Source organism: Bos taurus, chromosome 14 (genome assembly GCF_002263795.3).
Source record: "Bos taurus isolate L1 Dominette 01449 registration number 42190680 breed Hereford chromosome 14, ARS-UCD2.0, whole genome shotgun sequence".
NCBI lineage: Eukaryota > Metazoa > Chordata > Mammalia > Artiodactyla > Bovidae > Bos > Bos taurus.
Genome location: NC_037341.1, coordinates 81,398,435 through 81,415,627, shown reverse-complemented (window position 1 = coordinate 81,415,627; position 17,193 = coordinate 81,398,435). Strand labels below are relative to the sequence as shown.

General features: G+C 48.1%; 1 protein-coding gene across 15 annotated transcripts in view; it reads right to left on the bottom strand.

Annotated features, from left to right (window-relative positions):
- Positions 1 to 17,193, bottom strand: part of DEPTOR (DEP domain containing MTOR interacting protein) — a 166,463-nt gene that overhangs the window by 37,630 nt on the left and 111,640 nt on the right. For 5 of the 15 annotated variants that reach the window (XR_003038042.2, XM_025001757.2, XM_025001756.2 and 2 more), the window contains exon 8: positions 15,055 to 15,159. Coding sequence is in view for 7 of the 15 variants with exons in the window: in XM_025001757.2 (XP_024857525.1) it covers positions 15,055 to 15,159 (105 nt within the window). In the remaining 8 variants the exon portion in view is untranslated. Of the gene's footprint in view, positions 1 to 2,800; positions 12,754 to 13,214; positions 13,578 to 15,054; positions 15,160 to 17,193 lie in introns of those variants that run through there. The other 10 variants (XR_009490380.1, XR_009490381.1, XR_009490379.1 and 7 more) reach the window with 10 other exon arrangements.

Below are 17,193 nucleotides of genomic sequence, written 5' to 3'. Positions count from 1 at the left end.
TTGCAGAGACAGGAAAGACATTACTATATTTATCTTTACTTCCCATGACACTTGGATTGGTCATGGGTAAATCCAGGAGTATAGCTTTGTAAAAGGATGTCCAGCCTTGGTTGGGACAGCTTCGAATTTCTAGCAGATATAGGTCAGTCTGGGGAGGTCCCTGACTACACCTGGAGGCAGGCTTGGGTTTACCTGATTTTGAAGAGACCTGCAGAGGGCTGACAGGAGCTGGCCTCACACTATGTAGTTAGGACCCAGAAAAATTGGCTTCCCTGGTACTCAGTGGTAAAGAATCCGCCTGCAATGCAGGAGATCTCGGTTTGATCCCTGGGTTGGGAGCATGGCAACCCATTCCAGTATTCTTGCCTGGAGAATTCCATGCACAGAGGAGCCGGAGGGCTACAGTCTGTGGGGTCACAAAGAGTGGGACATGACTGAGCGACTGAGCACAGCACACAACACACAGAAAGATCGAGTTCCTATCTATCTGTTAAGGACTGAGGGGTTCCAGGCTGTGCATGTCTCAGCAGTTGCCCTTCTGTTTCCTGGGACAGAGAGCAAAGAAAGCCAGTGTGAGGGCTTCCCAGGTGGGGCGGTAGATAAGAATCCATCTGCCAACGCAGAGGTCGTGCGTTTGATCCTGGTCTGGGAAGACTCCACACACCATGGAGTGTCACAGCTGCTGAAGCCCATGCACCTCAAGCCTGTTCTCCACACAAGAGGAGCCCTGCAAGAAGAAGGCTTCACACTGCCACAGAGTAACCCCGCTCGCTGCAACCAGAAAAAGCCGGCGCACAGCCACGAAGTCCTAGAACAACCAAAAACAAATAAGTGAGCAGCATAAACAAGAAGCCAGCGCTGGACCCCACAGCAGAGCGACTCGGGCACAGCTCAGGACCACACTGAGAAACTTCCAAGCTTTGCCATCCTTTGGTTTCTAAAGATTCCTTTTTCCAGTTTCAAATAAAAGTGCTTAGTTTCACCTCAACGTAAAAAAGCTTGTGTGTGTGTGTTAGCCACTCAGTTGTGTCCAACTCTTTTGAGACCCCATGGACTGTAGCCCACCAGGCTCCTCTGTTCATGGGATTCTCCAGGCGGGAATACTGCAGTGGGTTACCATTCCCTTCTCCAGGGGATCTTCCCAACCCAGATTAACAAAAAACAAAAACAAACCCACTGATACAAGCATAGCCATCAGTGGGACTGGACTTTGATGTAATGCCAGTAATTGCTTATTTTCAGATGCACCTTTAATAAGCTCTGAAATCGGGTCACATCTTTTGTCCTATACATCTTATATTGATGAAATACGTTAGCTGATGCTCACAAAACAGCTATCATGTGACAGGCAAGGGGCTTGATACTTCATACACATTTCTTACTCATTCTCACAGTCACACCATCAAGCAATCAACACTGCCATTTTAAGATGAGAAACGGAGATTTAGCGTTTCTAAGAGAGTGACAGAATCATAATGGCATGCTGCAGTATGGCAGAAACATATGATCACATGGATTCTGTTTCCCATGATATCCTATTTTGGCTACTGTTTTGTTATTTTGTGTTATGTGTTTGTAAACATAAAGTTACTTAAGCAAGAGTCAGCCAGAAGACACAGAATAACACAAAGATTCTAACAAGCAATATAATAAATGACACCTGCAAACAGTTACTCTTTACTATGAGCCAGCTGTGGTGCTGGGTCACACTTCATTTAATTGCAACTATTATAAGTGTCATGTTGAAGGTGAAGAATTTAAGCGGGGAGGGGCAAGACAGGGGTAGGGGATTAAAAGGTACAAACTACTATGTATAAAATAAATAGACCAGGCCCTGCCCGCTGGTGCAGTGACCGAGACTCCATGCTCCCAGTTCCGGGGCCTGGGTTCGATCCCTGGTCAGGAAACTAGCTCCCACATGCTGCAACCAGGTGTCCAAACTCCACAAGTAAAGATCCTGCAGGCCCTGCAAGCCCTAACGAAGACGGACCATCCTGCAGGCAGCAGTCAAGACTCGGCACAGCCAAATAAATAAAGATTAAAAATAAACAAACAAGCTACAAGGATCTATAGTACGACACAGGGAAAACAGCCAATATTTTGTAACAACTATAAATGGAGTATAACCTTTAACAATTGTTTTTTAAGTGAATTAATTTTTAGCAGCACTGGGTCTTCATTGCTTTCTCTAGTTTCAGCAAGTGGGGGCTACTCTTCCTTGAGGGGTGAGGGCTTCTCCTCGCGGAGGCAGACAGAGCACGGGCCTCAGGAGTCGCAGCACAAGCTTTGTGGCATGTGGAAGCTTCCCGGACCAGGGGTTGAACCCGAGTCCCCTGCGATGGCAGGTGGATTCTTATCCACTGAGTCACTGGGAAAGTCCTAAAAATTGTTAACCACTATGCTGTACATCTGAAAGTTAAATAATACTGCCCATCAATGATAACTCAATGAAACAAAAAAGAAAGGTATTCAGGCTTAGAGTTTGTTATCCTGGGTCCTATGGAAGGGGTGAAGTTGGGACTCAAACATCTTGTGTCTGACACCCAAGCTGTGCACTCCCATGACCCAGTGCCAGACACAAGCAAGAAACCTGAGCCCTCGGTGAACACAGGATGGACCACAGGATGAAGGCGATGTGATGGATCAGAAGAAAGAAGGGAGAAGGCAGACAGGACTTCTGGGAATCTTCTCGGGGATTTTTTCAAAATTAATTTCTATCGGAGTATAGTTGTTTTATGATGTTATATTAGATTCTTGCTGTACAGCAAAGTGAGCCAGTCATAGGTATACATATATCCCCTCTTTTTTAAAATTAAATTTTATTTACTTTGAATTGAAGGATAATTACAATACTGTGTGGGTTTCTGCCGTACATTAACATGGATCAGCCACAGACACACATACGTCCCCTCCCCCCGAGCCTGCACGATTCCCTTTTTACACGTCCTTCCATTTAGTGAGCACGAGCACTGAGCTCCCTGTGCTGCAAGGAGGTCCTCCTCAGCTACCTATGTACACACAGTGTGTGCGCGTGTCAGTTCCTGGGAGGTTTCTGAAAGGCGGGGATAGGCTCGCCGGGTGACGGGCGTCCAGAAAGGACCCTGCAGCCTCAGGACGCAGCAGTGCGCCCTTCTGGGGGCTTCCCAGGTGAAGGAGCCGCCTGCTGACAGGAGAGGTCCCCGGGTCGGGAGCCGCCCTGGAGGAGGGCGCGGCGACCCGTGCCCTGTCCTCCCGGAGAGCCCCGCGCGCAGGGGGCCTGCGGCTGCAGCCCACGGGGTCGAGTCGGACACGGCTGAGCGCCTCAGCACGCGCTCACGCGGGTTTCTAGGCGAGCCTAGGCCAGAAACGCGGGGGGCGTGGGAGGAGCCGGCAGAATTCTGGGGTCACAAGGAAAACTCCGCGGAAGGCTGGAGCCCCGGGAAGCGGGAGGACCCCGGACTGGAGAGAGCCTCGGACCCGCCCCACGAGCCGGCGCAGTCAGGGGCGGGCGGCAGCCGCCTCTCCGGACCCGGACCGGACCCGGAGGAGGCGCCACACGGGCCTCGGTCAGGAGAGCAGAGGCCCGGGCAGGCCTGGAGTCGGCCCGACGCGAAAGCCCGCACTGGTCTCTGCAGACGGAACGGACGGGGCCGCCTCGGCCGGGAGGCGGTGACCGGGAAGAGGCCACAGGGCCCCCGCGAGGCCGGGAACGCTCCGTGCGGACGGCAGCCACGCAGGTGTGCACCTCGACGGCTCTCCAAACCCTATTCTTCCAGGCTGTGTCTTCTGTCACACGAAAGTTATGACTCAATTCAAAATCCAGCTTTCAAAGTCTCTTAGCCTTCCCCCCTCCAACTCACGCATTTTCACTGGGGGTGACCTAGTTCCCAAAGGGGAAAAAACTACCTCCTGGAGCGTAAAACCCAGGCTTCCGCTTTTTATGCAGGAAGCACACACATTCATATTCGTACGTACAGATAGTCCATAAACAGGTCTACAGCTATCTGTGGTATCTACATTTTACGGAGAGAGATGATTAAGGGGAAAATGTCTGTGAAATGCTCCTTAAGAGGAAGATAATAAAAAGACGGCTGACAGATACCGCTGTAGCTCAGGGCCACCCTTCCTCCCAAAACGCCCTTCACAGTGCAGTCAGGGCTCAGCTGTCGCCCTTTCCTTCCAAGCAACTGTGTCCCATTCTTTTTTCACTTTTGTTTCACACTGGAGCACAGCTATTGACAACGCTGGGAGTTTCAGGCGGACAGCCAGGGGCTCAGCCGCGCACGCCCACCTGTGCCTCTCCCCCAGATTGCGCTCCCATCCCGGCTGCCACATGACCCTGAGCAGGGTTCCCTGTGCGGCCAGTAGGTCTGGCGCGCGTTAAATGCAGCAGCGTGTACCCATCCACCGCAAACTCCCAGACTGTCCTCCCCCTGCTCTTGCCCCCGGCAACGGCTCCACTCCGAGTTTCTTCTTTATGGAATAAACTCTGCGTGTGTGTATGTGTACACACACCTGCACATCTGAACACACTGCAACCATGGGCAGAGCGTGTGCACGCGTGTGCACACAACGCACAGATATACTTAGGTCTACTTGATTTCTACCCATTCTTAGTGTGAATGTGGTTTTTTCTGGCCATGCCACAGGGTGTGTGGGCTCTTAGTTCCCCAAGCAGGGATCGAACCTGTGCCCACTTCACTGGAAGCGGCCTTAACCACTGGACCTCCACGGAGCCCCAGTCTCTACCCATCCTTTAGGTCTCAGTTCAAGCACCCTCCCCTGGGGACGTGGGCCTTGTCGTGCCCCGCTGGCCCACACAGAGGAGAAGACGGGCCCTCTGTTTGTCCCTGCACCTCTGTTTATAGACTCCAGAGTGGAGTTCTGGGGTGACGGTCTCTCTCCCTCTCCAGACCATAAATCCCAGCGAGGCCTGATATGATGGCATGTGGCCAAGAAAGATGAACTGAACACAGAACTGCAGAGCTGCCCTGTCTTCTCCAGGGTGGGCAGGGAGGGCAGGGAGCAGAAAGGAGGTCGGAGCTGAGGCCCCTAGGAGCAGGCTCCCCACAGCCAGAGCCACAGACTCTCCCACCAGGCCTGGGTGAGCAAAGCACTGGCCCTTCTGCTCCCGGTTGGCTGAGCACAGCCGTGCCCCAAGAGGAGAGCACAGCCCAGTGCATCCGCACGCACGGCCTTCCAGCACTCAACTGCAAAGGAGCTACTTTTAAACCTCACGGTATGCAGCTTTCTTCACACGTGTTGACTGTCATCCCACCATTTGCTACTCCAGTGCCCAAACAGTCTTGGCAAATTAATTAGGAATTTGGGAGGCCAACTTGGCTTTCTTGGTTAGGAGGAAAATTCCATGAAATATACGGGCTTTGTGGCCATGGGGAGGAAAGACCCAAAAAGCAGGATTTTGACATTTTTCTTCTATATGAGAAATGGGAATTTTTGAAAGGAGGAAAAAAAGAACACAATGACCACTAATTCCTTACTGTGACTCAGATGGTTCTGTCTCCATATAAACACACAAAGAAACAAACAAACAGTGAAAAGAGGCCCCATACATCCACATCCATCAATTCACACCAGCAGGAAACAGGAGGAGAAGCCAGGAGTCTTGGAATCCCTGTGAGAGCTGGCACGAGGCTGCGTGAACACTTGAATACCATTTCTCACAGGATTTAATTATTCCCACCAGGAAAAAAGAAAAAAACTTTCCAGAAAAGAGCAAGGATATCTTTTGTTTCTTATTTGTAAATATGGCTCAAATTCCTTCACAGTCTGAAGGCTGAGTGGTTTGTTCAGATAAGTGTTTGATTAAACTAGCAGACGTGCATTTTTTTTTTATGTCTTTCACTTGGATGACCCCGCAAGATCTAGTCCTGACCTAGGTGAGGGGCTGGTGCCAAGAATAAGAACTATTTACTTGACCTTCTGCAAGCAAAGGCAGGTGGACATGTGACCACCTCAACAACTCATCTTGAACTGAATACAAATTCTCCACACAAGACACAGGAAAGGTTATGAACCACCGAGCAGCTCACAGCAGGGTTGAGGTTTTATTGGATGATATCAGCTCCCACTTCCCGGGTGGCTCAGATGGTAAAGAAGCCGCCTGCAACACAGGGGACCTGGGTTTGATCCCTGGGTCTGGGAGATCCCCTGGAGGAGGGCATGGCAACCCACTCGAGTGATCTTGCCTGGAGAATTCCAAGGACAGAGGAGCCTGGCGGGCGACAGTCCATGGGGTTGCCAAGAGTCGGGCACGACTGAGCGACTAACACACACATATCATCTACTGAGCTCTGCCCCACAGGTTTGTATTTTTTGAAATAATGCAATAGGAAACAGTATTAGGAGTTTGGGGCAAAGAGACCGGATTTTGAGCTAGCTGTGGCATTCACAAGATTGGTGACCTTGAGAAAGGGACTAAGTGGGCCTCAGGTTCCTCATTTACAAGGGGGGAGGACATTTCCCACTCCCCTTTCAAGACTTGTAAGAACAAGAAAAAGAGACACTTGGTATGAGAGGTGTGGGGATACAGCGCCCGTGTTCAACGAGTAAGCTCCTCAGTCTTCTCCAGAAGCACCAACTCACTGGGTCAGGCAACACATGCGCTTCTAGCACTTACAAAAGGACCGGGAATATAGTAGTTAAAGGCAGACAAGGTTCTACTGGAGACAAATGATAAACTATTAGGTACTATTATCCAATTCTGATGAGTGTTACATCTTGAAAAGATAAGACAGGGTAATAAATAAAGACTAACTGGAGGAAGACAAGCTGTTTAAACAAGGCTTCTCTGAAAAATTGACATTGAATCTGAAACTTGAATGACAACCATGGAAGCAGTCACTCAGCCTGAGGCCAATGGAGCTACAAGCAACATAGGCTGGAGATAATGTTATGACCAAAAGAGCCCAGATAGTGGACTCTGAGGGTCATGGAAGGCGACTGGCATTCATTCTCACTGTAAGGGGACGCCAGACTTCCCAGGTGGCTTAGTGGTAAGGAATCCACCTGCAGTGCAGGAGACCTGAGTTTGATCCCTGGGTCAGGAAGATCCCCTGGAGAAGGAAATGGCAACCCACTCCAGGATTCTTGCCTGGAGAATCCCATGGATTCTCCTGCCAGAGGAGCCTGGCAGGCCACAGTCCAGGGGGTCGCACAGAGTCAGAGACGACTGAGCAACTAACGCTTTCACTTTCACTCCAGTGGTCAAAAGTCCACCTTCCAAGGCAGGGGATGTAGGTTCAGTCCCTGGCCGGGGAACTATGCTCCCACGTGCTGCAGGGCAACAAGGTCTGTGTGCCACACCTAGAGGCCAAGAGCAGCAACTAGGGCCTGGCTGGGCAAGATGAGTAAATAAGTGGTAAAGCAAGTGCCACCAAAATGATAATACAATTATTTCAAAAAATAACTGATTCAAAGATGTGGATCAAGTGAGAATTCTGATGATCCTATCACCATTATTCTCTAGGCTGGGAAAGGGAGGAAAGAAGTATGAAATAAGTATAAAAACTTTATCAGAAAAGGTGTAATGAATTGCCCTCTTTGTTACACGGGTCCTGATTCAGACAAAACCTTAAGCAAGGTTATATTTGGCGCCTCTGGTAACATCTGCTCCCTTTTTGGGGTCTTGGGACGAACATGCGGCGACTGCGTGAGGAGGGGGGGGGAATGAAGAGAAGAACAAAAACAGACGAGAGAAAACACAATTTCAAACAAGCGGGGGTGATGTAAAAGCCTTCTGACTGAACACTTAAGAGTCAATTCCATTCACAGCTGAACTTGGGCTGGAAGCTTCCCTGGCCTGCGTCTCCGTCTCCGCGACGTCCCCGCCGCAGCTCGACTGCCTGAGCCGCCCCGGCTGCAGGGTCAGCAGCGTGCAGGCGCCGGGCGTGGGGGCAGGTCATGGACCCCACCAAGCCCGTCCAGAGGAGAAGGCGGGTGATCCTCTCCACTCGCCCTAAGGGGGCATGTTCTCTGGAACTCTTCCAGAACTGCCAGAGAAGGAAATTCTAATACAGGCACGATGGTTTCGCCTCATCATGGATTAAGCATGCGTGTTTGCCCAGTCGCTCAGTCGTGTTTGACTCTGAGACCCCGTGGACTGTAGCCCACCAGGCTCCTCTGTCCATGGGATTCTCCAGGCAAGAACACTGCAGTGGGGTGTCATGCCCTCCTCCAGAGGATCTTCCCAACCCAGGGATTGAACCCCCATCTCCTGCACTGGCAAGTAGATTCTTTACCACCGAGCTACCCGGGAAAACTTCATGGACTAAGGGTTCCCTTTAAGCAGGCAAAGAGCTCCTCTCTGGGTCCGAAAAGATCAAGAAGCATGAAGAGGGGAACACCACACCCAGGCTCTCCAGTCTGGGCCTGTCCTGTCCACACAAAGGTGCCCCGCCGCTGCAGTTTCCAAGCCCCAAGGTAGACTAAACGCGAGAGATGACAAACACACGAAAACTCGATTACAGCACGGTGTCTGTTTCTACAAGGAAAAGAGTGCAATTAAGCAGCCACAGTAAAAGTAGGAAAATCCCGCTGGACGGGAAGGTCACAGAGGGCCAGACGCAAAGCGCCGTCTGCACCGGAAAGTCGCAGAAGGCGGGCTCTGACCTCAGGGGCGAGCCTGGTCTCCTGGGAGAAAGTGCACGGGAGGCAAAGGTGGGCGCTTTGCACTGTCTTAGGTTAGCTCGTGCAGGTCGGTGGGGCCAAAGGCGTCTGGCCAGAGTTTGGAGCAACTCTTACCACCCAGACCAAGAGGGTAGGTCACTGCCCAGGTCACTGGCTCCTTCCCCAGGACAGGCTCTCACAGGGTCAGCGCTGCCACCCATATAGACGGAGGCTGCACACCCACACACACTGCCCTGAAGTCAAGAGCAGCAGTGATGTGACAGGTCAGTGGGAACAAGCCTCCAGGACTGGGTTACACAAGGGCTTTTCATAGAACTTATTTTATAACAAATGCATATGGCAAAATTAGGAAATTATCTATTCATCATTTTCTGTAACAAAGTAACAGACTAAGCAAATAAATACATTTATTTAATGGAAGAGCAGGGTATTCCCTCATTTTCATTAAAAATATTTTTTAAAAGTGGAGTGTAACTGGTTTACAATGTTGTATTTATTTCTGCTGTACAGCATGAATCAACTATATACACACATACATTCCCCTCCTCTTGGACCTCCCACCCCTCCAGACATCACAGAGCACCGAGCTGAGCTCCTGCTACTAGCTGTTATTTTACACGCCGTAGCTTCCCTGGTGGCTCAGCTGGTAAAGAATCCGCCTGCAATGAGGGAGACCTGGGTTCGATCCCTGGGTTGGGAAGATCCCCTGGAGAAGGGAATGGCAACCCACTCCAGTATTCTGGCCTGGAGAATCCCATGGACTGCATAGTCCATGGGGTTGCAAAGAGTCGGACACAACTGGGTGACTTTCACTTTCACTAGTGTATATACGTCACTGGTGTATGTCATCCAGTGTATATGTCACTGGTGTATATGTCACCAGTATATATGTCACTACTGTACATGTCACTGGTATATATGTCACTTTTTACTGGTATATATGTCACTACTATATATGTCACTTTCACTAGTGTATATATCACTAGTGTATATGGCACCAGTGTATATGTCACCGGTGTATATGACACCCGTGTTTATGTCACTTTCACTGGTGTATATGTCACTAGTATATATGTCCCTGGTATATATATCACTGGTGTATATGTAAACGGTATATATCTCACCAGTGTATATGTCACTTTCACTGGTGTATATGTCACCGATGTATATGGCACTAGTGTATATGTCACTTTCACTGGTGTATATGTCACTGGCATATATGTCACTTTCACTAGTGTATATGGCACCAGTGTATATGACACTGGTGTTTATGTCACTTTCACTGGTGTATATGTCACTGGTGTATATGTCACCGGTGTATATGTAAATGGTATATATCTCACCAATGTATATGTCACTTTCACTGGTGTATATGTCACCGGTGTATATGTCACCGGTGTATATGTCACTTTCACTGGTGTATATGTCACTACTGTATATGTCACCAGTGTATATGTCACTGGTGTATATGTCACTTTCATTGGTGTATATGTCACTGGTGTATATGTCATGGGTGTATATGTCACTTTCACTGGAGAATATGCCACCAGTGTATATGTCACTGGTGTATATGTCACTTTGACTGGTGTATATGTCACTAGTGTATATGTCACTTTCACTGGTGTATATGTCACTAATGTATATGTCGCCAGTGTATAGGTCACTGGTGTATAGGTCACTTTCACTGGTGTATATGTCACCGGTGTATATGTCCCTGGTGTATATGTCACTGGTGTATATGTCACTTTCACTGGTGTATATGTCACTGGTGTATATGTCACTTTCACTGGTGTATATGTCATTACTGTATATGTCACCAGTGTATATGTCACTGCTGTATATGTCACCGGTGTATTTGTCATTTTCACAACTGTATATATCACTGGTGTACATGTCACCAGTGTATATGTCACCAGTGTATACGTCACCGGTGTATATGTCACCGGTGTATATGTCACTTTCACTGGTGTATATGTCACCGGTGTATATGTCACTTTCACTGGTGTATGTATGGCAGTGCTACTCTCCCAATTTGTCCACCCTCAACCTCCCACCCCTTCGTTCCTCTGTGTTCACAGGTCCATTCTCTACATCTGTGTTTCTATTCCTGCCCTGCAATTAGGTTCATCTGTACCATTTTTCTAGATTCCATATAAAGGCATTAATATATGATATCTGTTTTTCTCTTTCTGACTTCTTACACTCTGTATCTGTCATTTTCATTTAGCTTACAGTACAACTCAAAATACATCTCAATATATTCACTCCAATACAGAGTTTGATCAAAAGCAGGTTTTTATTTTTTTTATTTTTATCTTTTTTTCTAATTTTATTTTATTTTTAAACTTTACATAATTGTATTAGTTTTGCCAAAAGCAGGTTTTTAAAACAAGGCTATATCTTGGTCTTTTTTTTTTTTTATCTTAGTCTTAAGATTCCATTTCAGAGTTTCTATTAAATGATACATGTTGTGTTAGATAATTTAAACAGACTTTTTTTCTTTGGCTCAATTTCCCAGCATTTTTAGTATGCTAATATGCTTTTCTGTAAATTTCCAAGACAGGAATAGTGTGCAGCAGTTGAAAACTGTTTTAATCACAGAACCTCAGGACAGGATATTTTGCTGGACTCAGTTCAGTTGTTCAGTAGTGTCCAACTCTGCGACCCCATGGACTGCAGCACGCCAGACCTCCCTGTCCATCACCAGCTCCCGGAGTTTACCCAAACTCACGTCCATTGAGTCAGTGATGCCATCCAACCACCTCATCCTCTGTTGTCCCCTTCTCCTCCTGCCTTCAGTCTTTCCAGCATCAGGGTCTTTTCAAATGAGTCAGCTCTCCACTTTGCTGGACTAGAGAGCTGTATAATGCAAGTTTGGAAATGTAGCTCTGCTGAATTCTGTACTGCCCTACGACATACAAAAACCATTGTACACGCTCCTGAGAAACTAAGAATATAAACAATGAGTGTTATCTTCTGAAACTGACAAAAATATCCCAGGTTACCCATCAATCAGTGTAGATATATCAAGGAGTTAATTATCAACCGACAACATCTAGGACAGTTATGCATATTAATCGATAACGATGAACTAAAATCAATGAAATATACCTGGCTAAGCAAACCAAGGTCTTTAGCTGCAACATAAACCCACTGCTTTCCCCAAAGGAAATCTGCTTTGAGTCGAAGCTCCATGCAAGTGAGTGTGCACTCAGAAGCAAAGCACTCTGCCAAAAATAATTTATACGGAGGTACTTTACTGTGGAAACAAAATATGAAACATTTCCCATAGCCAAGAGTCCCATTAGAAAATGAAAAAATTCAGCCTCGGCACAGAAACAGATGCTGCCTGCCAACTCTCCTGCTCTGGGTTCCTTGGTACCGTGCCCACCACGTACTGACGGACTCGGCCAACAAGGCACATGGAACATGCCCAGAGCACAAGCCTGTGAAAGAAAACTGCTTATGCTCTCTCAGTCGTGTCCAACTCTTTGGGACCCCATGGACTGTAGCCCACTAGGCTCTTCCGTCCATGGGATTTCACAGGCAAGAACACTGGAGTGGGTTGCCATGCCCTTCTCCAGGGAATCTTCCCATCCCAGTGATCAAACCCAGGTCTCCTGCACTGCAGGCAGATTCTTTACCTTCTGAGTCACCAGAGAGACCCCTGTATGAAAGTGAAAAAAAGTGAGTGAAGTCGCTCAGTCGTGTCCGACTCTTTGCGACCCGTGGACTGTAGCCCACCAAGCTCCTCCATCCATGGGCTTCTCCAGGCAAGAATACTGGAGTGGGTTGCCATTTCCTTCTCCAGGGGATCTTCCTGACCCAGGGATCAAACCCAGGTCTCCCACATTGCAGGCAGACGCTTTAACCTCTGCGCCACCAGGGAAGCTCCCCTCTCTGTATGAAGGAGGTGCTCAAATCAGAGGGCAGTCAGTCCCCAACCTGGCATCAATCACCCAGACTGACCGTAATCCCTGCTCTGGGCTCACCTGTGCAGTCAAGATGGCCCACCTCTCTTGTCCAGAAGGTGAGTCACTGCCAGGGGGTAAATGCTGGGAATCAGGGCAGTGCAGACCCAAAGCACACCTGCAGCTCCACTGGTCTCCTGCTCTAGAAGAGGGACTGACGAGTGTGGATCAAAGTGTTGAAGACAGAAAGCCACAGCCTGTGGCTTTCATGTCTTCTGCATCCGCCCATGATCCCAGATAAGCAAGAGATAAATGTCCTCTGTGAGACAGGATAAAACTTCGAGATAAAGGTGTTTTGAAGCAGAAAACCAATGATCTCAATATCCTCTTATACCATATTTCTTTATAAATAAAAACAATGTATATAAATGTACATGTACATATAAGAAATCTGGAAGAATATAAATAAAGATGTTAACAGCTATACACTTTATGCCAATTATACTTCCAAAGTGCTGCTTAAAAATGTAAATACCTACCAGTTAGTAAAGATGATAGGCTCTTATAATTTTTTTCCTGCTTGTATGTATTTTCCAAAATTTTTACACTCTATGTTCATTACTTTAATACAAAAAATAGGAAAAATTTTTCAAAAATCTTACACAATTCACTCAATTGTCTGATGTGTGTGTATTTCTTTGCACTTTTTCAAGTGTTTTAACATACCTAATCCATAAAGCAGCAGAATGAAATACAATGATCATTTCAGAGAGGAGGAAACGGGCAATGAGATGTTATGAAACTTATTCACAGAGCTGGTAAGAAAAAAAACAAAACACTAAACTCCTCTTCCAAACACCATGACTTTTCTTCCAAACTCCATTACTTTTCTTCTCTTTTTCTCCCTATTTTCTGTTTCTTATGGTCTTCATGTGCTCTGTTGGCTGCACAAACACCACAAGTATGTGCTCTGTGTAGAACAGAGACAGTGGAGTTCTCACAGAAGACTCAGCAAAAGCATACAAGCAGCTCCTGCAGCTCAAGTCCAGAAAAATAAACGTCCCAATCAAAAAATGGGCCAAAGAACTAAACAGACATTACTTCAAAGAAGACATACATATGGCTAACAAACACATGAAAAGATGCTCAACATCATTCATTATCAGAGAAATGTAAATCAAAACCACAATGAGGCACCATCTCACGCTGGTCAGAATGGCTGAGATCCAAAAGTCTACAAGCAATAAATGCTGGAGAGGGTGTGGAGAAAAGGGAACCCTCCTACACTGTTGGTGGGAATGCAAACTAGTACAGCCACAATGGAGAACAGTGTGGAGATTCCTTAAAAAACTGGAAACTGCCATACAATCCAGCAATCCCACTGCTAGGCATACACACCGAGGAAACCAGAATTGAAAGAGACACGTGTACCCCAATGTTCATCACAGCACTGTTTACAATAGCCAGGATATGGAAGCAACCTAGATGTCCATTGGCAGATGAATGGATAAGAAAGCTGTGGTACATATACACTATGGAATATTACTCAGCTATTAAAAAGAAAACATTTGAGTCAGTTCTAATAAGGTGGGTGAAACTGAAGCCTGTTATACAGAGTGAAGTAAGTCAGAAAGAAAAACACCAATACAGCATACTAACGCATACATACGGAATTTAGAAAGATGGTAATGGTGACCCTGTATGCGAGAGAGCAAGAGACACGGATGTATAGAACAGACTTTTGGACTCTGTGGAAGGGGGTGGGATGATTTGAGAGAATAGCATTGAAACATGTATATCATCGTGTGTGAAACAGATCGCCAGTGCAGGTTTGATGCATGAGACAGGGTGCTCAGGGCTGGTGCACTGGGATGACCCAGAGGATAGGATGGGGAGGGAGGTGGGAGGGGGGTTCAGGATGGGGAACACATGTACACTCGTGGCTGATTCGTGTCAATGTATGGCAAAAACCACAATATTGAAATGTAATTAGCCTCCAATTAAAATAAATTTAAAAAATAAAATAAAAATGTATCTGTCACTCAAAAAAAAAAAAAGACAAGTAAAAGGAAACTTTCTTTTTTCAAATTAAGTATTGGTTAAGGAGAGAAATGTGAAAAACAAAAAACCGAGGGAGATTTAGAAGACACAGAGGTAGAGTCAGAAGGACAGGAAGACTCGCTCCCTTAGTTTCGACCTCACTTCGAAGCTCTTGGCTTCGACTCAACCGCGCTCAGAAAGGACAAAGGAAAGGACAGAGGTGCGAGTGTGAGGGGAGGCAGGACGGGCGGGGGGCGCGGGGGGCGCGGGGGGCGCGGGGGGCGCGGGGGCGCGGGGGCGCGGGGGCGCGGGGGCGCGGGGGCGCGGGGGCGCGGGGGCGCGGGGGCGCGGGGGCGCGGGGGCGCGGGGGCGCGGGGAGGCAGGACCCACGGGACGCGGGGGCGCGGGCACGCGGGCAGGCAGGACGGACGGGGCGCGGGGGCGCGGGCGCGCGGGCGCGCGGGCGCATCCTTACCTTCATCCCTGCTGCCGCAGCCGGGCCGCTGGGATCCACGGCCTGGATGTGGCACGGCTTACTCCCGCGCACCACGAAGCCCCAGCCGACCGCGTCCCCGACAATCTAGGGAGGAAAACCACAGTCAGCAACCCGCAGACGGCCCTGGTGCCCAGTCTCCAGGAGAGAAGGCCCGAGAGTGAACGCCTGCGCGAGGGAGCCTCCTCCGGCCGCCTGCTTCCATCGCAAACACAGGCTCACATGTTTATGCAGAAGCTGTGGCCCAGAAACACCTGTCGGGCGGAAAGAAGGTGCTTCTGTGAACTCACTGCTCCATAAACAATCGGCAGATGGCTTCTTTCTTAGGCTATGTCGCAGTTTACCAATAGACTCTAATGGAAGGTTTAGATGATCTGAAAAACACGGTTGAAATTTCCCTCTGGGTCCAATTTCCCTTCTGCTTCCAAAGGATACTTTCCTCATGATCTCGCTACCTCCCTGACCTCTAAGCTAGTCATTTCAATTACTGAGGAGGAGAAACATGAAGAGTCTTGGCTTTCTTGAAACACAGTTTAATGTACTAATAAAAGACAGTGAGAAAGGACACAAAGTTCTTAATTCTCAAGTCAACTCTGGTCCAAAAGTTGTTTGAAACCGGAGAGTGCTTTTTCCCGACAGAATTGTAATTAGAATCGGCAGTTACATTTGCTGGGCAGCTCCCAGACACGTCTCTAGCACATACCCCAGCCAAAATACAGACGGCAGCCATTCACAATCAATCACTAGCAATGCTGGCATTGATATTTAAAACCAAAGAGAAACAGACCTAAAAAATACACTCCACTGTCTCTTGAATGCCAGAGACAGAAGAAAAGCAGAGAAGCAAATGACATTTTTCTGACCATTCTTGAAGACTTTCAGGGCAGGTTTAGTACTCATAAACTCTGTTTTTGCTTGCCTGAGAAGCTCTTTTTTGACTTAAGTATTTTGGGCTGTGCCAGCTGCTGCGTGCAGGGGCTGCTCTCCAGTTGCAGAGCGCGGGCTTCTCATTTAGGGGGCCTCTTCCGTTGTGCAGCGTGGGCCCCAGGGTGCTCGGGATTCAGTAACTGTGCTGCACGGGCTTAGTTGCCGCGTGGCATGCGGCATCTTCCCAGACCAGGGACCAAAGCCGTATCCCCAGCATTGGAAGGTGGATTCTTAGCCACTGGGCCAGCAGGACAGACCTGAGTTCTTTATCAGGTACTCTGCTGGCTTTGGGGTTTGGAACTGTGAGTTCTTCATACATGATTTCACTTCCAAACGTACAGTTTGCCTTTTCCTCTGATATGGGCATGTTGCCAGCACTGTTTTCATGTTGCTTGGCTATGAATCGACCCAACTGGGTTTAATTCCTTGGTGCTCAGAATGTGCTCCAGTCCTTGACAAATGTTTGCTGCATGGATGGTGTGGAAAGCTTTCCCCAACCTTGAGGTATTAAAACAAACATTAGAGACTAAAGAAAGGATGAGAAGTGTTCTCAAGAAGCCATCAGTGTAGATGTGAGGAGACAAGAGGCCGGTGGACGGAAGTGGGGGAGGCGAGGTCAGCAGGGGGCTTGGGGGCGTCCCTGGGGGTCCAGAGGCTAAGACCCCACCTTCCATGCGGGGCTGTGGACCCGATCCCTGGGGGTTCAGAGGCTAAGACCCCACCTTCCATGCGGGGCTGTGGGCCCAATCTCTGGTCAGGAAGCTAAGATCCCATGTGACTCACGGCCAAAAAACTAAACATACAAAAGAAGCAATACTGGAACAAATTCAATAAAGGCTTTAAAAATGGTTCACATTTCAAAATTCTTTAAAATAAAAACAAACAAGAAACGGAGCCCTTGGGTTCTGTTTGAAGAACACCAGGGGGTCTTAGAAGAAGAAGAAGGAAGGCTGAAGACCCTCCAAGAGAGGGCAGGTGGTCATAGGTATGTAGGACATCCAAACAGGGTCCTTCTGCAATTCAAGGCCCTAAAATATTTGCAAAAGCGCCATCGATCATCACAGAACAACCTTCTTCCTCTACCTTAAGGCTCCCTCATGTCTGAAATAGGGCTTCCTTGGTAGCTCGGTGGTAAAGAATCAGCCTGCAGTGCAGGAGACACGGGTTCGATCCCTGGGTTGGGAAGATCCCCTG